A 22109-nucleotide genomic window follows, 5' to 3' on the forward strand; every position below is an offset into this window, starting at 1 on the left:
GAATTTTTAAACAGAATCTTACAAAGGGACACTCTCTTTGCCCAAAGGTGGGTTCATAATGTAATCCTTGGTGATTGGTTTTACCCACAGTAGAACCATAAATAAAGGTGCCAAGAAGTTTAAATGTAGCAATGTTCTGAAAGAGAAAAAAAAGGGGGGGAAGTTATTAAATACAATTACGATACTGTTGAAATGGGGGGGTACAGATTCAAAAGGAGAAATACAGATTTTAAAGTAGTTGGGAGAAAGGGTAAGTAAGAAAATGACTTCCCTATTTTATAGGTATGATTTAAATTTCAACAAAGCAGTAATATCACATACTGTGAAATCACACTGGTTGTGGCTTTTAAAAAGTGCTCTTAGAGTATCTGAAAACTTGACTTATTCTGAATGGTCTAACCAAAGGAGCTACCTGCATTGTGCGACAGTATAGTAAAAGACATGGTGGCAAGAATTCCTTTCTGTTTATTTCAGTAGAGGGAGAAAGGCTGAAAGACTCTTGAGGCAGGCTCTGGAAAACAATGGAATGTGCACTAAAGTAGTAAAAATTGGTTAAGACGACTCCAAAATATATGCAGGGAAGGATACTGCTGCTGAAGAAAAAGTCAAACCATCTTATCAAAACCAAAAGGGACACCAGATTATTTTTATTCTGTTTAACCAAAAAAAAAAATATTCTTACTCCCTACATATGTAAGAGAACCACATTAATCATTTTGAACATATCAGTGAAGTAGCAGTTAATCATTAATCTTTACTACTTTTTTTGTTTTGGTCAGTGTTCCCTGTAAGTTAAGTCTCCCATTCTGCAGTGGAATGGGAAAGGGAGATCGTCCCCTGCTTTGTTTCTTCTGTGGGTTTTTTTGCTGGTTTTGGGGGGAGCTGGTGGGCTAGTGGGTTCTTTGAGTGGATTTGGGGGCCATTTGCGTTGGGTTTTCCCCCCCACAAGAGTAGACCGTGTATTCAACTGCAGAGAAAGGTGCTGTTTTCCTGCACCCAAAGCAGAGCGCTCTGCAGCCGTGACACATCATCCTCATTTACTACTCCCCTTTAGCCACTGTCAAGCAACCACGCAGTCAATAACGATTTACTCATTGATAAAAAGCACATCACTAAGGGCAAATAATGATCTCTTCAGGCCAATTAGAACCTATCACTTGACAATGATTCTTTGTTAATAATCGCATTAGCTAGTTACAGTAATATCTGACCAAGTTTTAACCCATTTAACATAATTTTTATATTGTTCCAGTTGGATAGTCAAAGTATTGGTAGACTTTTGAAACTAATTTGCTTGGTGTTGCACAGTTATCTTCAACAACCAGTTCCAATATCCTCTAAATGTTAAGTTAGAGGAGATTTATTTTTCATCTCTATTGGATATTAATTACCTTTTTAGTTCTTGATTAATGAACTTCTGTTTCAGAGTTTTTACATTTCTGCCTAGGATTTTGCGTCCACAGATCAAGGAAGATGATGGAAAATTAGAGGATACTTAAGAAAAGGTGCAAGAAATTTTAAAATATTGAGAATCGTAAAAATTGAGAACTAAGCAGGTTATTTAGCTGAAAAGAACAGAGTAGGAAGTGACTCAGTCACAGTCTACACATAGACAGGAACTTAACAGCTGATACAAGCCAACAGCTTGCAGCTGTACCTGGATGCATTCAACTACAATTACTGAAAGCATAACTCAGAATATTTGGTTATAGACGTACCAGGAGTGAAGGACCCACTTTAAATAGATTGATTTTTAAGCTGGGCCTTTTTGGGGGAAAAGAAAGAAAAAAGCAGTTTGAACATTAAAAAATTTTGTATCAGAAAATATAATGGTTCTCTCAGGAAAGTGACCAGACTAAATGGTCACAATGGCTTATGCTGCAGAATCTGTCATTAACATTTATTAAACAGCAACGGTCAAGATCTATGAAAGACATTTGGAGTTTCTCCCTCGACCAGAGAACACTGAACAGAAACAGTTAAATCAGAGAAATAATTTTACTACCAAACTTAAGGACAGCTGAAAATTAAAATATTCCTTTAAATTGGTATTAGCATGTGACCCTTATTAAATACTCAGGGTCATCTTTTCTTTGTACCTTACCCTGAACCGGGTGGGTGATGATGCCCACCTGGAGGTGGGGCTGGAAAAAATAGTCTGGTTGCGCCTCTATTTCCTGAAAGTTATCTTAACTTCCAAAAAGATATGATGGGGGAAAGGAAGCAGTAAGCAGAAACATTCATGGTGGAGCTCTTGCAGAAGGAAAGGAAGGCTCCTTTAATTGGGACGCTAATTACAAGGCAAAGAACATAACAGTCTGGCAGAGCACAGGTTGAGCAGGAAGAGGCAGGTGGCAGGTCTGCTCAAGATACGAAATGCAGGCAGCAACAGAAGTCTTAGTCACTACCTTCTTGTTGGAATAGTTTGCTGTGTTTATTTTCAGACATTAAAGATTTAAGACTGAGTAGCATATACCTATGTGCATATATTTTCTCTTACTGTGTTATTTTTTCTGTTGCTAAATTCAGAGCATCCAGATGCATTTGAGCCAGTCGCAAGCCAGGGAATGTCAAAAAAGCACCAATAAGTGAACACAGAACAGCCAGGAACAATTTGAAGGTTAGTTTAGACACAGGACCCCTAAAAGAAAAGAAAGGAAATAAGCATTTTCTTGGGGAGGAAGTTGGGGGGGGGTGGGGGGTATCAGAGACTACTTTCAACTCAACAATGTCTAACATTTAATAAAAAAAGCAAACAGTATTCTGTAGTTTTACTCCGGAATACCAGATTTATTACAAACTGATCAGGAGTTAAAATAAGTCACCTATTTATTTCCTAGAAAAATGGAAAACCTAAGCTATTGCCTTTAAGATGTTAAGTTTGTTACTAGAGAAGAACAAAAAAGAATAATTTTATATTGTAATTAATAACAAATTATATAACATAAATAGCCAATAGATTGCTTATGTTTTTAAGAGAGGAACAGACACACCATAAGTTTAGTCAAAGACAAAACAAATACTTAAGTTATACTACTTACATTCTACCTTTCTCCATTAAAGAGCTCTATCAAACTTATTACCGCAGTTTTTCACAGATTTATCTAAAATATACATGTGGCCAATTAACATGTCTCTTCCCAGTGATTAATATAGTTTGTTTTAATGAACTATGTAATTTTAAAAATATACTCCAGAAAAAAATATCCAGGATCAACTGAATTACAGAATTAACACTGGATTACACAAAAAACCAACCAAGTGACATAACTAACACAGATTAAAGAGGAACAAATCAAATCTAGTGATACACATGCATTTCAGATTCTTTCTAATCTACATCATATGAACCACCAAGGACACCATCATCAAGTCAACTGCTGCTGTAAACAGCCAAAGCACTGCAAAAATTCAGAAATAAACACTTAACAGGAAAAATATAGAAGTTAGTAAACTCACAATACCTTAGGAAAAGCAGAGTGAAGAAAGGCTAAGAAACACGTGGGATTCAGTTATGGGATTTCCATGAGTTTATTCATAAATGACACACTAACCTAGTTTGAGGAAACTTCCGTTCCCCAAAAATAGATTCTATAGCTTCTGCACAATACTTGAGAACTTCCAAGCAAGAAATTCAAAGCTGCGCTCCCAGTGATGACGTACCCCATAAATGCATGTTAGAGCAGGTGTATAAGGAAAGAACTGTAATAGAAATACCTTTTACAATATACAAAGGCTGTCTACAACAGCCATGATGTATTTATGTAGCATCAAAAGCTATGGCATGTTCCTTTGACAGCCTCTACAGAACTTGGATGTCCTGTAGCAAGCAGATGTTTCTGCATAATACAAAAACACTATTAAAATCTGAGAACAGGACTCAACACCAAAATTTAGTCCTAATGCAAACTTTATCACAAGCTCCATATGAGCTTGTGAGCTTTTGCACACTCATCTCATCCTCTTGCATACCACACAAATGGCAAAAAATACCTATCACCTGTTTTAAGCAATCCTCACAAAGCCAAGGGGGACTGCCATCAAAAGAGCATTTATAGTTTTGAACTGTATTTTATGAATGACAGCCAAAACATCAGGGTAGAAACCATCTCCAAATTAAACACACACAAATGCAAACAAAGTTACTTGTGAGAACTGATTAATTACTCTCATTAAGCTGCTCCTTCACGTTATTATAGAGGTTATAAGCACGTACAAGAGCAAAACCTGCAAGACAAATGCTTGCTAAGAAAATCCAAGTGGTTCCGTTACACATGCACACGTAAACAGACAAAGGTATTTCCTGAAACTTACTGGGATTCCAAACCCTGCTTTTCAAGAAACTGCATGGCACTCTCCGAGAAATTCGAGAATCCTGCAGAGACACATACATCGTATGTATTTAATTACAGTACAAATGAAGAATCCCTTTTTTGAAATAAAATGCTAGGTACAGGTCATCTTTTAAACAAATTTTCATATGTCTACCATAGCTATTTCATGTGCTAATTAGTATGCCATAATGCAATAAAACTTGATTATTAACATCTCTGATATTTGTACACTTCAGGAACATGAATAAAGTTAATATTAACATGATTTTTCACAAGCATAAGTTTGGGGTGGGTTTTTTTTTTCAGTAAAGGAGCTTCACTTTATTATGAAAGACAAAATGGGTTAAATGTAAAACTGGCAGGCAAATATAATTAACAAAACAACCAACTGAGGCAAAGATAACACTATTTAAAAGAAAGCAGGGAAAATATACAGGGTATCCTTCAGAATCTGCATTCCAAAGCAAATTTTCTTCTAAGAAATGTATGACATATAGAGTTCACTTTAACACAGATATTCCCAAAAACACCTGAAAGGCTGGAAATAAATTTTTCAGGTCATGCAATCACTAGAGCTGTTGCAAACAGTAAAGAAAGGAGTTACCTGATTCCAGTCCAAACTCTAGATAGTTTTCTGTCACAATGAGAATTGCCATTGCTTTCACGAAGAAGAAAAAACCAAAGGTAACACAGACTGATCTTTCGCCTCCATCCTCAACTTTGAAATAGTGGGTAGTCAATGAAAACAGTACCTTACTACACAAGAAAAAGGTCAAGGAAAATTAAGTTTGTGAAATAACTATATTTAAGAATTATAAAGCTGTATTTTGGTCACCTACACCAGGGCTGTTCTGTGATGTGCAATTTAAAAAAAAAGGTAATACTATTTCAGCCAATTTCAGGTAAAAATTACAGAATGCTGTAAAGCATAATAATTACATAATGGGTAGCCAGGAATACACTACGGTGGAGCATAGTTTTAACTTAGGCTTACTTATGGTCAATTGCAGTAATATTCACTATCAACCTAGGAGAATTAAACCACAGTTTAAATGTAAATTATTACATAATCATAAGTTACATCAACCAAAACAATAAGGCAATTCTATCTTCAATGCAAAATATCAAGCTAAATGAAAAATATTCCATCAAACTACATAATTCAAGATTTAATACAGCTTAATTTCAAAATCCATAATATTACACTTTTGAATGCAACAACTGTGATGGCAGGGAAGTGAATAAACACATTTTTAACCACAGAGGAGCTATACGACTTCTTCCTGGATGCACAACCCTAAGGTATACATATGAACAGCAACAACAGGATGCTCCAACAAGCACTTCTATCAATAATGGGATAAAATTTCTCAGCTATGAGAATTTCTGCTCACAGGGAGTGTAAACCTTTGACAAAAATGCGTGGGACGTTGCTTACATTCTTACATGACTGTTCACTGAACAGAAAACATATGAAAAGATGAAACATATTTCCTACTTTCACATGCGCATGTTTAAGCTTTCTCAGCTATCAAAGACAGCGGAACAGTAACACGGTTAGGACTATCTAGGAAAGAAAAATCTATCCCATACCCATCTTGGAAAAAAAACCCCAACATTAAAAAAGCCTATATAGTCTGGTACAATATATTAAGTCCTTTCATGAACATCCAGTGCCACAAATACAAACATCTAAGACATCACCTGCTCTGTTATCAAGCTATTTTTAAAATGTTTATTCAGCATTCTCCTTTTTAATACATTTCTAAACATAATTAGCTCCAAAGCTAAACAGTAGATTAGGACAAATTTTTCATGATATATTGTCAGCTCTTATTGGTATGAACTCCAGCCCATTATAATTGATTTTTTTTAATATGGCAGGCAATATCCAGTCCATATATAAAGTACTTGGAGATCACTCCAGACATTACCTGCTTTGAAAAACCAAAGAGAAAAAGGAAAAAGAAGATTAAATGTAAACTGTAACCTTTTTTCCCCACTATGCAATAACATATTCATTTATATTTGCCCTTTTTTTAACGCTGGAAGCATTTTCAGATTTAGATTACATGAAAGCATGCTTTAGAGTATCTATTCAGTAAAACATTTGAACAGTCATCAGTTAATCTCTCGAGAAACTACATGATTATGTAACGTTGCACTTCATTAGGCAGCACATATTTAGCATACACATTGCTGTATTTCATGTATATGCAGAGAGGTACTCATGCACACAATAAGGTGGCCTAAGCACAGCATCTAATACCTCTACGTTCACAGTAATGAACTTAAGCTCCCTTCATACTTCACAGAAAAAACTGACATATCTAAAGGAAGACTTAGCTCTTCCTAAAAAGAGGTATGTAATAAGCCATACAGACTGTGTTCTGGAAAGCACTGTTTCTCTAATACATTCTTAAATCAAATGTCTTTTTACAGCTAGGGGCATCGATCACAGATTTAAAACACATTCATTTCAAATCTTGAAGGTATACAGAGGACTTCATAACAGTTTGCGATCAATAGTCCTAACCTATAAACAGGTTTAGAACGCCCTAGGTGCTTCATGTTTCCACGGATTGTGCATTAAGGGTGTGGAAAATGCAACCAGGGAAACATAAAGCAGGCTGACAGTAAATTTCCATTATACTGCAGATTTAGAGCCAAATATATAAATTAATGATTATGCAAACTATATGTGACTGAGACCCTCTGTTAATTGAATAATCACCACTGCCACCTATTTCAGGGATGGGGAAAATTGAAGCATTATGGGTCGCTTCATCACTTTCTTTCACTGCTTGACCTACGTTTCAGGACCCACTGAAGGAATAATTTAGGAGTATACAGTGGTAAGTTAATAGATTCCCCATGTTCTCCACCCCACCTTTTATTACCTTTTTTTGGTCACAAGAGGTCATATGCCTGTAGAATTTATGGCATACCCTTTTACAAAAATAATTTTATCTTTTAAATTGCTGTAATTATGGTATTTTTGAATCATATAGTCCACTGGTGTTTATGCATGATTGAGGAGAAAAAGACCCACCTTCTGTTTCTATTAAAATACATGAAACTTTTTGGATTCACAATTAAAAACCAGATAAACTCCTCCATTATTTCTAATTGCATGTATGTAGATAAAAAATTAGTTTAATGCTTAGAGGTTATTTTAAGGTATTTGTTGACGGACTTTGCCTAGATCAACCTTCAGTCAAGTTAAGAAGAGTGTTGCTTTCCTTTGCTATGCCATAGATAAGTTTTCCAAAAGTAACCAGTGAAATTTACTAACCTACCAATGAAATCAGGTTATTTAAACCCTTTCAGACAACAGACAGCTTCCCAGTTGCTAAATACTCAGTTTTGCTACACCACATTGATTTTCCTAAATACCTTGTCTTTGCAGCAGAAAGAACTGTGTACAACATTGTTTAGAGGTTTACTTGCAAAAAGTCAAGTAACCTGATTTATTCAGTTGTTCTCAGTAATTAATTTTAAATAGCTGTATAAGTTTAGTCATTGAATTTAGGCACACACTACTATTAAAATGGAACATCTCTCAGCGTTGTCCACCTTACGCTATCCTCATGCACGCTTTTCCTCCCACCAATAAAGTTTTGTTATTTTACAAGCCCAATCCTCTGCAAGTAAGCTGGTGGCAACTGCTACAGTTAAAATTGTGATCAGTAATGCACCTTGCTAATTTTGAATATTTGTTCTGACAGAGGCCAACTTTCCAAATTTCAAAATAATAGAAATCATCAATCTGAATAGTTACTACCTGCAAACTGTAAATAAAGAATAAAAGAAAAAGTAATTCAAACATTGTGGCCTACACCACAATGAGTTTTCTCAACCATTACTTTTGCAAGACACATTGCAAAACTCATTTTTAAGCCAAAATTCACAATCAGCAGGTCATGACCAATAATCTGTCTTAGAAATATCTCAACATCTTTGTTTTGCAACATTTTTTGTTACTCCTCTTCCGGTACTGGAAATTGTTCAGTGAGTGCTGGCTATCAGCATGAAAAGTGATCACACACAGTACCCTGCGGCCTTTCAAAAATATTAAACTCTGAGCAGGTGGCACAGCAGGTCCACAGCAGGTCTGGCTCCAAGAAACACCTTTGAGTCTTCCTGAAACCACCTAGCAATTTAAAGGTTTATTCTTCTGTTCTGCTGCCACTTGAGCATCTACCCAGTCTGGCAGGGGAACCTGGAACCTTTCACTGAGGTACCTGCTCATGCAGCTGCACAAACATTTCAGCACATGAAACATGTTTAAAGCCAGCTTAGTTGTGCCTAGCACAGCTACCATCAATGTAATGCTGACATATATAAATTTGTTGTTTGAGTTCCAGTGTTAAGAGTATTACTCCTTTTAGACTAAATTTCTGTTAACACACAGATGTACAGACTACATTAGTTTCTGGAATTTTTCTGAATATCTACACTATAAACATTAAAAAATGCTAATGGTGGGTTACCACACTGAATCAAAACATCCATTTCTGGAAATTTTTTCAGCTGTGTCTTCCAATCATCACTCCAACTTCTCTAAGCTTTTTTTGGTCATTCTGTCAGCCAAATCCTTACTACAACCTATCACCTCCTAACACACAGCCATGAAACAGAAGAAACACCTTTCACAAAAAGGCAAAATGGTTCTAGAATTAATTCTTGACACATCACGGTGACTGCTTTCAACTGAAAATATGGAGGCAGCCAAATTTTTCTAACACTTAAATTACGATGAATCATTTCTGGTCTTGACACACTGTATTAGTAAGTAGTTATGCAAGTTTTAAAGTATTATCAGCATCTCAGAGGGGTGATGTTGCAACACATGAATGAATCAGTTTTCTTCTGAAATATCTTTCAGCTACCTAGGTTGCCGTGATCACATGGATTGTTATCAGTACCTCCGTATATCACTCTTTACACAATTCTCCTTCACCCAAAAAGCTATGACACCCAGAATAAGTTACATTACCACATTTATGGAGATGTTAACTCTAAGAAAGTTTAGACTCTGCTTCCCGGTACTGCAGCCTTCTGCATTCCGACTAACCCCCAAAAGACTGTACAGGATCACACTACTTCATCCCATCAGTCCAGGAACCAGACAGATAATTAGGCAAAGCCCTATTCAGTATTAGGAAGCAGTGACTTCACAAGGATTTCTACAAAATCACCTACTCCGAGCAGAAGCCTGCAATAAAAATAAGGTCTATTTAACACCACACACAAAAAAGTAAATACAAGTTGTACAAAGTGGCAGAAAATTAGTTCTGACCATTGTTTCCTCTGTATAATTAATAAATGGCTGTCCAACTACCTAGTACTGGGTAAGTAATTATACTTACATGAGGTCACACTTGTATAGAGGTTTCTTATTTCCCAGAATTCATTTATTTCTGAAGGCTTGGTCCTAGATACCAGGCCATTCTTCTCTAGGCTTTCCCAAATTCGCGTATGTTTTTAGAAGTGCCACATGAATTTTGAACTTTAACTTCTCTAACCTTTCCCTCACCCCAACAAACTGATAGAAGTCTTTAAGAATTTTCTCTCTGAAGTATACTATTACCAAAAACTTAAAGCAATATTGGTCCCTTAGACAATACATACCTAGGAACAAAAATGCTAAAGCATGCAATTAACTGTTTGCAGCTTGTTAAATGAAATTTAGCTTTTAGCACATGACCTTTTGCTTTTAATGCTATCCTATCCGAGCTTACTTCCCTTTCAGTCATGTAGGAAGGCTAGTAAGAAAATACAGCTGATGTGCTTCTAACATGCACGGAGTACTACATCTGTTTCAATCTCCTCCAGGTCCATATGTGCAGCTGGATCTTAAGTGCTTCAGCCAGATTAGGATAAAACTGGAAATGTTGGTTTAGGCTCAATTCATATAAAAATGGCAGGTGAGAAAAACAATCCAAAAAAAGACGCTAATAGCTACTTGTGTGTTCACACCACCGAGACAGAAAGCTTGCACTGCCAGGCAACTTAATCTTTTTTAATTTCTGCATTTGGTTTTGCCCTAAATTGATGACCAAACGAAAGCAGTGATTGGGATTGTATTTAGATACCATTGTTAGAATTATTGCAGTGGATTTTCCTACAGTATAAAATTCACAACTCTGTTTCACCTATAGTTGCAGTCACCATAGTATTATTCAAGGTGGCTACATCTGAGATTTGAAAGGTGAAGCAAATGGGGCGTTGCCACCAATAAATGTAAGAGTGCACTGTAGCTTTAGTATTTGAAGCTTGGTCTTCTGTTAGTCCTGTTAACCTCCCCCTCATCCTCAAAATGGGAGTCAAAGGTGTTGGCTTTCATTTCTGATTTCTTAAGCAGTAGCTGCCTCTCTCCTTCCCTCTGCCAAGATTAAACTGGAATTCCAGACTTCACCCAAACAAATAAAACAAAGGCTGTGTAACAGCTATGTATTAGCAATAATATAGCTATAACATCATTACAAGGTGCACAAGAGCCAGACACCAACTTTCCTGTCGCTACCCTAGAAGACTAATAAAAACAGCTTTTAGGCTCTGGCTCTGTTCACTGACAAGTCAAAGGAGAAATACCTGGTCTGGAAGCAAGCTACTGACAGTCTTTCATAACGTGAGTCAAATCCCTCTTCTAGCATGTTCTTACTCATTGCAAGGAAAGTTCTGCCTATCATTTACACTTCAGGCTAGTTAGAAAAATAATTCCTGTTCTTATCATAAAGACAGCACACATTTAATAATCATCAAGCACAGACAAGCATTAAGCATATCCAAAACTGTTATCCAAACAGAACCAAAGATTAGTTCAAGGGTTTTATATACCACGACCAGGTATTGCCAATACCAAAAAAATCGGAACAATAAACCACAACAACACAGGTACGAATCTCTGTTGAGGAATCAATGTTGAATAGTCAAGTGCTATATCAACCCTAACTTAGCACTTTATCTGTTTGTCAGCTGTTGAGGGAGCAGAGGAGGTGCAAAAACTCATTTTCTAACTCACCTTTCCATAACCTGCACTCTTGCAGGCCCTTATTCAATTCCTCTGCTTTATCACCTATCACGTCTTTAAAAAGCAACTTTCCTCCCTAAAGAGTACATTTGGATTGGTATGTGGAAAGCAGTTAGTTACCGTGCAAGCATCCACATCTGATATTGCCTTCTCCAGTGAAAACAAGCATAACAGCTGCTTCTTTTTATGGTTTGATATTGCCTGTTTTCTAAATACTCTGCTTTTGTTTCCCTCAGTTTCAGAGGAGAATTCAGCTTTTCACATAGCTTTGAAAATGTACCACCTCAGCGCCCACAACTGCCTATACATTTTATTTTCTTCATAAGAGTGTCCTGAATGTATTTTAAAGTTATGAATTCATGCATGTATCTTTGCAATGAATTAGTATACACATTACTATTTTGTTCAGGAAGTATCAGATTAAACATACGAAAAAAACAAGCAGTGTGCAGGAAATTGCACGCTTCTCCAAAAGTTGTAAATACTTTCTGTACAGAAATCTGTTTGATTGCCAAACTGGGCAGAACCAAATCAGTTTAGAAACACTACATACTGCAGATGAGCACTAACTGTACGTTCACATTATGTGTATTTTTTCCGTAAATGGTTTGGTATTAATGTTAACAAGCTATTGATATCAGCACATACAGTATATACATTACCCAAAGGCATCAGCTTACACGATCCTTTTTCCCAATGGTAAATGTTTGTGTATCCCACCAATAAAAAATACAGAGCTTTATATAAATTGCAGAATTATGTAAACTATGTGGAACAGATAGAGTGATTTAAGAAAACAGAAAAGGATACACTGCAAAAGCCAAGACAAGCAGACACCACACTACACTGATATTCATTTCTTGTGAGGGCTTCACAACACTGTAATAGGCTTCTGTCACCACATACACAACTGTGGCTGCAACAGTGAAATCCACCAGCCACTGATATTCCGGAAAATAATGCAATGCTGAAAAATACAAGTTTGCAAATGTTAAAGGTGTGACATTTTAAGGCAGTTACTGACATATATGGAATGGAGTGACAATTTAAAAATGTTTTCTGTTAACTGAGGTCTAGGGAGACCCAGATCAAAGTAAAGGGCAACAACAGCAAAAAAGCCAGTTTTTCCACTCAACAACCTGACCATCACTCTTCATTTGTTATTCAGTACTTGATTGCTACTCAAATTTACAAGATTTTACTATTTTATCATCACAGCTTTTATACATTAACATCTTAAATTAAAAAAGCAAACTTAATTTATATCTCAAAATCAGGACAGGAAATGGTTCTCCAGTCAAGTCTAGCTGCAATTCCAGGCATGAGGTTTTTCTGAGTGTTTGCTGAAGATTAAAAGCTCATTGGCAATCATTTAAAATACAATATATAAACACTTCCTCTTTTTCTTTGAAAAAAAAAAAAATCTAAGATGCTGATGGTGTGTTCTTACAGATTTTGTAAATATCTCCTGTACAGCAATAAATCATTGTGTAAACTCCACTGTAAAAACTCTGGGGATCACACTGTGTTGCATGCAGGCTTGGTGGTTTATGAAGAGGGTGCTCCCATAGGTGCTGGGAACTGCAGAGAACAATTTGTGACAATGAGGGCAGCCTGTCCCTCCCAAACACCTTCCCTACATCTACACTGTTAAAAAGTCACAAAGCATTACTGAGCATTTGTCTGTTGACTACAAGCTACCTGATGTCAAACACATGAAATTGGCCAAGCTTGGATATTTTCAAGTCCTGTACTTTTGTTGAATCTAAACACATAGTTATTTCAAAATAAGTTTGTACACATTACTTTTTAAAGACAGTTAAACTCTACACTGTTTCAGTATCTATAAATAATAAGGGACACAGTTAAATGCTACAATTTCAAGCAAATAACACAAATTTAATAATGCATTCACAGGTTTCACGTGCCATCTTCAAAAAACTCTGCATTTTGTTACAGGTGTTTTCTACACTGCCTCCAATAATTTAAGCTGAGAAATCTCCTGCACATGACTACACTTCCTTTCTTTCAATATTTATGCAGAGAACACATGCATATAAAAACTGTAGATAGCAAGAAAACATGTATCACACACACATACCGACATAAGAGTTTTCTATAACAGAATGAGTGGCTATGATTAAGGAATCAAAAATTGTCATTTAAAAAAAAATAGCAACTTCCAAAACACTTAATGTTGCTTACTTCTGTACTGTCACTTCTGGTTTCTAGGCATTTTACCTCAGTGTTTCAGATGTGTGGCTGAAAGGTCTAGGTTTCAACACTACAGATGAGCAGAACGCATATGTTTCAGCATCCACCAACTGTCATTTTTCTGGATAAAGCTATGATCTAATATTTCAAATAGACTATGATGTGATCTTTTCTGTGTTGTCTCATATTACTATGGATGCCTGATACAACAATAAATGTGCTTTATGCTGGATTTCACCTGCTCACCCTTTTCTGTAACACTGCTATTAAGATGTCACGCGTGGAACAACAAAGGAGATTTAGCCCTAAGTCTTGCCTTCTCATTTAACCCTATTATCAGTTGCACTTCTAGTCGTTCATTGTCTATTAAAAAAAGATATGCAAGCATTCATCACAAAAAAAAAAAAACACTTGATAGAAAGAATCTGGATATATTTGAAATAATGTATTATCATCTGCATCCTCTTATTCTTACCGATAGTATCCCTTTCAGTCACAGATTTTGTTTCCAGATGAAGATCAATGTCTTTTGGAATGGTTAAGGGTTTGTTTTCAATATGACCATTATATTTCCTGTAAAAATAAATACATAAATAATACACACATGGATATGGCAAAACAAACTTTCTCAATATATCACAGCATTTCAAATTTAAGAAACGTGCAGACCACTTTTCTGCCAAATGCAAACATTTTTATTCATCTAGCTAAAAGCATTAATTCAAGTTAAAATCTCAAGAAATAACCAGGTATATCAATGATTCCTAGCTTTACCTGGCAATGCTCTGACACACTACTGTGGTATGGGTTTAAACGGCTTCTATGTGCTGCATCCCAAGTATGTATCAGGGCAAGATCCGGTTGCCAGTATTTACTTCGGCCCACTGATTTTCATCTGTTCAGGGAGCTACAGGTTGTTCTTGTAGGTTCCCACATTCTCAAAACATTAGTGATACGAGTACAACTATAGAGCAGAATATATCCACCCTGCCATACAGACACCCTGAAGAAAACCAAAGCTAAACCAAGACTTTTTAATTGAGGTCTAGACCAGGATGCTAGAAGACAGGAGCGTTAAAGTCCTTGAATTGAAAATAAGTAAAAGAGACAGACTTGGCAGTGTTAATTTAATGAACATTCACGGAAAACAACAAGCAGTAATCTGCCTTGGAAGATAGTTGATAAAAAAATAAAAAACACATTTCCCAAAAAAACATTACACCTTTCTGCCACAACAGGGTGCTTAGCAAGCACATCACATGAGCTGGACTAACCTAGATCCTTGAAAGACCCATCAAGACAAGACAATTTTAGGATAGCTTTATAACCTAAAAAGGTACATGTAGAAATACTATAGACTTGTTTCAATTCACACCCTGCTTATGAAAATAAGCAAAAAAAAGAAAAATATATTACTAGCAATCCTAAAGATCCAGTACATCTTGAAAAGAAATAATTCACTGTGCTCTTTCTGGGAAGACAGCAAGGCTAAGTACATCGCAATGCACCACCAGGGTTCAAAGCTGTGTTCCAGGTTATAGCCACTGCTGCAGAGCACGACAGCAATACGCAGGGGCTTCATAAAGAGTAGCTCACAGGTTCATTTGCTTCTATCACACAGGTGGCTACTTGCTTAAACAAATGAAAGGAATAAGGCAACCAAAGGTTTATCCTCCCACTGCCAAACCCTTCCTGGCTTCCAGCATTAAGCAACTTGAGGATAATCTGAGCCAGGGATTTTATCTTCTGAAACCAGCATTTTTCAAAACTTCCATGAATTTACCTAAACTTGCCTCTTTCTGAACGAGCCTGAAACATGTTGAGCTGCATAGTGTCTTGTGGCACCAAGTTCCACAACATGTGTCCCAAATTGAGAAGTCCTTAAATCTACTCTGCTAACATCATTTGGTGCCTCCCTGTATAACACAGCAGTAAGTTTACTGCTCCCTATCCACCCTCTGTGTGCACTGGATACGTACCTGTTGCAAAACCCTCCCTCAGCCAGATCCCAGACTTTTAAGCCTTACACTTGTGTGGAAACCTTTCTTCTAGCCACCATCGCTCCCCTTTTCCAGTTCTACTGAATCATCTTTGATATGCGGTATAAACAAAAGTATGTCTTATATGTATGCATGAAGTTAGACTATATTTCCCAAATCGTTGGTTAGAACTAACACATATTCAAGGGACCATTTTTCACAGCAGAGATACATGTAAAGACTATAAAAGGTTACATATTTAAAAGGGGCTTTTTCATCTGGAGCTCTGAAACTATACCCACATCATCGTCTTCACTTTCCTGAAAATAACCCACACTACTAGACTTTAAATTGAAGAAAACAGGATGCTTTTAAAAGAACCTGAAAAAAATCAAGTTAACATGAAATTGGGCTGAGAGATTACCATTACTAGCTACGTTAAAACTTACCATACCTCTACTAAAAAAAAAATTAAAGCAGGTCAGAAAATGTTTTGTTAGGTCGGGGGTGGGGGGGGTGGGTGGTGTAGAAATCAAAACCAAAACTTAAAACCCCTAAATGGCTAGAAGGAAACCATAAACTCTGCCAGATTTTAGAATAGCACCTCTGAAATTAGAGGGGAGCCAGATTTTCCATAGACAGGCCAGTTATTGGGACATAAGCATTAAAAAGCAATTAAATCCATCGTGAAGTTATTTTTAAGGAATTATGTCCTCTTGGCTAATGTGTGAGATGAGAATACACACAGAAGGCGTTAATAAGTATTTTTTCAGGTGATATTAATTCTTAGTATCATCCGAAGCACAAGAATTTTAATGGACAAACTGAGGATAGGAATCTAAAGCAGAAGTCTAAACAGGCAGCCCCAAACACTGCCCAGCCACCTGACTATCTGCAAGCTTCTGTGCGCTTCCCTGCCCCCAGGTGTACTCTTGATGTTTCCCTACTGTATGCACCCAGGAGTACCATCATCTTGAGTGAGATGAGCATTTTGATCACTGAAGCCATTTCAGCTCAACAAAATTTGGTGTTCCTACACTTTAATTATCCCAGGGGACCCGTAATCCAAGAGACATAGTCAGAACATACCCAGGATCATTGACAGCTTTAATTCAAAGTAATTCATAGTAGCTATGGACCTTTTCATTAGCCTAACAATTCAATATAACACAAATGATTCTGAAAGAGAAAATCTGCCTAATATTCTTGTGCTGTTATAACCTACAGCATAATACACTAAAGTGTAATATTCATTGAATAAAATGGACTACAAATTCACATTACAGCTGTTTAAGGCTCATTTTAATGCAAGTTCCTGGGATCCCCTTCCACCATTTCTCTTTTAATTAGTTAAAATCAGAAAAGTATTTAAGTAAGGAGCAGGTACAACATGTTGCAAGACTACAGGCTTGACAAATCAAATTATTTATATTGAAAAGACACGAGAAATTAAAATAGATACATCCTTATTTCTCTTACACCATCTGTTTCACATCTCATTGGCTAAAAGGAGCACTGTATTCCATTTTGCGCAACCTAAACCAGTACATCCAAACCAACACAATAGGAACAATTCCTACTTTAAACTACAGTTCTCCTCCAACAACAGCCGCTTCTTTAGAGGACAAAGGGGTATATTTATCAACTAGAAAGTAAGTGTATTATTCATTCTGTTGTTACAACAGCAAAGCAAAGAAAGCATCATTTAAGCCCCCACATTACCATCCTGATTTCTTTGAAGTTTCATATCCCAGTCTGATTAAGATTTACCCTAGCACAACTAACTACAACTATTACAATTTACATGTTAATACAATACGATAATTATATGAACCTTGTAATAACTAAATCACTCTGACAAAATTTGACTGCACAGACATGAAAACATAGTATCTCGTTTGAAACATTAAATGTAGACGTTTAGTAACTGAAAAAGGACTTAATGCATCTAGAGGTGACGTGTGATAGAGGTTCCCACTAAATTCCACAGTAGATTTTCCAAAGATCACAAAATTTAAGCTTATATGTCAGCTTACATTAACATGCCATGCTTCCATTCAGCTAAAAGCATGTAATTGCTCTGGTCAAAGTGAGAACACTCATTTTGGATGGCAAAAGACTGCCAAGACTGAGGAAAGGCAACAAGAGAAATGTACAATTATTATTTGGCAATGCAATTGTGGTTTTGTGTTTAAGGCTCCTATGGGTAGACTTACAAGTTATAGTTATGTATTTAAGGTTAATTTTATATATGATTAAATATTACTGGTTAAATGGACCCTTATAAACTGTAATGCTATTCACTATTATTTTGCCTCTATTTGTTACAGAGAACTGTTACACAAAATGAGCTTCTGAATTTGAAAGAATACTGCAGAAAATATGTAAAATGAAAGTTATTTAATATTAAAGGAACAACTTAATTCTTTACCCTGAAGTGTGGCAAATAAGGTCGGTAATCATGTAGCTTAAGAGTTATGAAACAGAAGGAAAAAAAAAATCACATTACAATGAATAGATTATATGTTCAGTTTGTGGATTATAAGAGTTCATACTGGAATAAGAGAAAAAGGACTAAAGGAAAGCTTCTTTGTCACCAAAAAGAAAGTCAGAGTGGTTTGTTTGTTTGTTTTAGACATAGCCAATTCAGAAATCTTGCATCAACATAGCAGCTCTACCACCTCAAGATGTCTTGGCTCTTGCTGCAGTTGTACTTCTGGAAAGTTGTCCCAGAACTTCATGCCTGAATGTCAGAAAACTGTTTCCACCTTAAGCTGACAGACAGCTATCCCATCCCTCTCAGTCATCTTTTTGGTAGGTTAAACAAGCCAAGCTTTTTAGCCTCCTCTTGTAAGACAGACTTTCTGTTTCCTGGATGATCCTAACAGTGCTCTGTTCACCTGTTCAGATACAAATTCATTTTTCTTGAACATGAGTGATCAGAACTATACACATTAATCCAGATCAAGCTCTACACTGGTCCCTTGTCCAAGAGGATTATCATCTCCCTATCTCTTCTACTACAAATACCTCACCTAATACATCCTAGGGGCACATTTACCTTTTCCACAGCTGTGTAAGAGCGGTGGCTCATAGTAATCCTACGTTGAACTAATATACTCAAATCTTTCTTCTCTTGCTTCAAGATGAAGAACTTCAATCCTAATAGAAGATTTGTCTTTCCTCAGTTTTCATCCAAATTAATGCATTCACTAAAAGAACCTCCTTGCCACTAAATCAGCAATTTCACAGACCAATTTTGTGAAATGGAAATCATTAATTCCTTCACAATTTAGGCATATTCAACTCTCTGTTAAACTGAAAGTATGCAGTTTGGTATACAGCTTTGACAATGCATGCCGGGCAGTCATTACTAGCAGTTTTTAAGCCACACAAAACCAAAAGCTGGCTAGCAGAGTTACTACATGGATCATGCTGGGGGGGGGGGGAAGAAAAAAAGAAAGGAAAAATCTTCAAACAAGTATTTACCTATCTTTTTTAGTCTTTCCTCTTTGTTTCCCTGCAAGAGTCCGTAGTTCTTCTTCCGTAGGATGCTGATACCACCGTAAACTAAAGAAAAAAAGAAAATCGGAAGTAAAACAATATCAGTATTAGCAATTTAGTGTTTTGGGTTTTTTTTCTTCAGGGTTGGGGTTTTTTTTAACTATATATCAACACAGATCTATATGCATATTAAAACAATGGTCATTTGCAACACCTAAGCAAAAGAAGTATTCGCATGTTGGAAGGGAGAGCCACCCTGCAGGAAGACCTGGATAGGCTGGAAGAGTGGGTGAACAAGACCATATGAAGTTCAACAAGGACAAGTGTAAGATCATGCACCTGGGAAAACATACTCCAGGAGTGCAGCACAGACTGGGATCCACCTGGCTGGAGAGCAGCTCTGTGGAAAGGGACCTGGGGGTCCTGGTAGACAACAAGCTCAGTATGAGCAAACAGTGTGCTGCTGCAGCAAAGCAAGCCAACAGGGTGTTGGGTTGCATCAACAAGGGCATCACCAGCAGAGATAAAGGAGTCACTATCCCACTTAGTGCTTGTCAGGCCACACCTGTAATGCTGTGTTCAGCTTCAGACACCGCTCTGTGAACAAGATGTGGACAGGCTATAGACGGTCCAGAAAAAGGCCACAAAAGTGACCAGGACTGGGAAGCCTGCATTGGAGGCTGGGTTTGTTCAACCTTGAGAAAAGAAGGCTTGGGGGAGACCTTATCACTGTGTTCCAGTATTTAAAGGGTGGCTACAAAGGTGACAGGGACTCCCTTTTGACAAGGAGTTCCACGGAAAAGACATGGGGTAATGGGTCCAAGTTAGTCCTGGGTAGATTCCAATTGGACACAAGAGGGAAATATTTCACAATGAGAACAATCAGCCTTTGGAATAATCTCCCCAGGGAAGCGGTGGATTCCCCGACACTCGACGCTTTTAAGATTCAGCTGGACGGGGTGCTGGGCTGTCTTGTCTAGACCATGCCTTTGCCAAGAAAGGTTGCGCCAGATGATCCTGAGGTCCCTTCCAACCTGCTAGTCTCTGATTCTATGAAAACACCCTTGTGTGCAAGTACCAACCCTGCCTGAGCTGAACGACCACAGCTAAACCTCAGTTCTCTTCAGCATACTGGACGCTTATTCATGATTAGAAAGCTTTGCCACTTTGTCATTCAAGTGAGAGCCCTTCACTTCTCAAAACACCAAATTTTCAAGTTATTATCAAATACAGCAAACAAGGTTGTACTGATACTGGAAAAAGTTCACTAGAATAATTATACCATTACAATTATGCATCAGAACCATACTCTAAATTATTTTATGAAGTATAATTATGCCTCTCAAAAACCCAGTAATTTTCCAGAATCCAGAATAACTATTATCAAAGAACCATTACCAGTCTTTTTTGCTAGGCAAAGTAGATCATAACATCAACATTCCTTTCCTCAGTGATATCTTCAACTCCTACTAGAAAAGGTGCTATAAAAAAAAGAAATATCACTAATTTACATGTAGCTGAGCTGCAACTTTTTCCACTTCCACAGGTCAATGCACCATCCATTGCTCATTTATTTAAAAGGCAAGTAGTGGCAAGGAAACTCTGAAGAGGAAAACTAGAGATGGTTAAGTCTCTAACATGGTACATTTTACCTTAATCACATGTCAAGAACCTCAGTAGCTGAAACAAGGCCTTTTCCACCCTAACAAGGCAGGGTTCCTGTCCAGATGCAGGAAGGATTCCACTCTGATCTCCATCCTGAAGTGCTGAGGCAAAGGAGCCCACTAATTAATAGGAACAGACTTGGGACATTTATCTGTATTTATGTAGAAGTACTCTTCTGGAGTTGGAGGCCACTAACTGGTGACATGGGTTAACATAGGGTAATAGTCAGAGATGTTAATGGAATCCATAACCATCAGTACTTCTCATGTTAAGAAAACCTCATCAAGTAGGACCACTCAAATCTACACTGGCAAGTTAGATATTATGTTAATCCAATTTCAGAAAAATAGCAAGGCAAATTTGGAAAATAAACATCAAATCCAAATAATCTCAAAGCACTTGATAACACTTGATTCCCCACTCTATTTTGGAAAGGCTTCCTGTCCCAAGTGGAGGTCTGGTCCACCTAGGTTTATATTTGCAGAATATGGCCTTTCATGTAAATATAAAAAAAACTTTTGTCATTCTTCATGGGACACTGCCTACAAAACAAATACTGAGGGAGGTCCACTGTTATGAGACTTATGCCAAAAGCAGAAACAGTCCCAAACGCAAGCAGCCACAACAAGCAATGTTATACATAATCTATTTTCCTTACAATGGCACAGACACATTGTGCGTACAGGTGTGCTGCAAGAGACACTGGATATAAAGACTGTAAGCAAGAATAGGTACAATTTGGATGAAATGTCTGAATCACTGAGCACATGCCTGCCTGGCAGATCTTGAACAGGAGACAGAGCCCCTCTGTCCGGACACTGTCCTTGACACCACACTAAACCTGGCTGAGGACAGGGAAGCGGGAATGAATTAAAATGGTGCCACAAGACTACAACACATTTCAGGAAAAGCTCCAAATTTCAGCAGTGTAATTGCTGTGTAGCAAGCATTAAACAGGCAGTTGCACAGAGCTCATGGACATCACCTTAAAATAACTGAAAAACTAGTGTAATGGTAAGTAGGAGTTCAAGCCAGCAATATTACAAAGAATACAGTCTGGTTAGCAAGGGCTTCCACGAGCCTGTGTCAGTAGGTACTGCTGATATTGGGAGTTATTCAAGAGAAAAGAACTTCAGTACCAACCAATAATACATCACAGAGACCTAAACCATTGCATGATGCAAATTTCTCTTGAAGGAATTCAATGCCAGTTCAAAAACTGAAAGTGGCAACTACTACAGACTTTGCATGAACAAGGAGTTTTGGGGTGGAGAGGCTGAATTTTGTTTGAGGGGTTTTTTTGAGCAATCAGTAAGAGTGGAATTTGTTTTATTCATTTATTTTTGTCATGCATCATCCCAACTGAAAAATTTGCTG

At 37.2% G+C, this 22109-nt stretch overlaps 1 protein-coding gene across 5 annotated transcripts in view; it reads right to left on the reverse strand.

Annotated features, from left to right (window-relative positions):
• Positions 1 to 22109, reverse strand: part of TMEM161B (transmembrane protein 161B) — a 55628-nt gene that overhangs the window by 19439 nt on the left and 14080 nt on the right. For 4 of the 5 annotated variants that reach the window (XR_010370733.1, XM_064439325.1, XM_064439324.1 and 1 more), the window contains 7 exons: positions 19053 to 19133; positions 14060 to 14157; positions 12181 to 12337; positions 4939 to 5090; positions 4315 to 4375; positions 2501 to 2641; positions 23 to 136 (listed from right to left, as the gene is read on the reverse strand). Coding sequence is in view for 4 of the 5 variants with exons in the window: in XM_064439325.1 (XP_064295395.1) it covers positions 23 to 136; positions 2501 to 2641; positions 4315 to 4375; positions 4939 to 5090; positions 12181 to 12337; positions 14060 to 14157; positions 19053 to 19133 (804 nt within the window). In the remaining variant the exon portion in view is untranslated. The remainder of the gene's footprint in view (positions 1 to 22; positions 137 to 2500; positions 2642 to 4314; positions 4376 to 4938; positions 5091 to 12180; positions 12338 to 14059; positions 14158 to 19052; positions 19134 to 22109) is intronic. The other variant, XM_064439327.1, reaches the window with a different exon arrangement.

This window comes from Phalacrocorax carbo, chromosome Z (genome assembly GCF_963921805.1).
Source record: "Phalacrocorax carbo chromosome Z, bPhaCar2.1, whole genome shotgun sequence".
In the NCBI taxonomy this organism is placed as follows: Eukaryota; Metazoa; Chordata; class Aves; order Suliformes; family Phalacrocoracidae; genus Phalacrocorax; species Phalacrocorax carbo.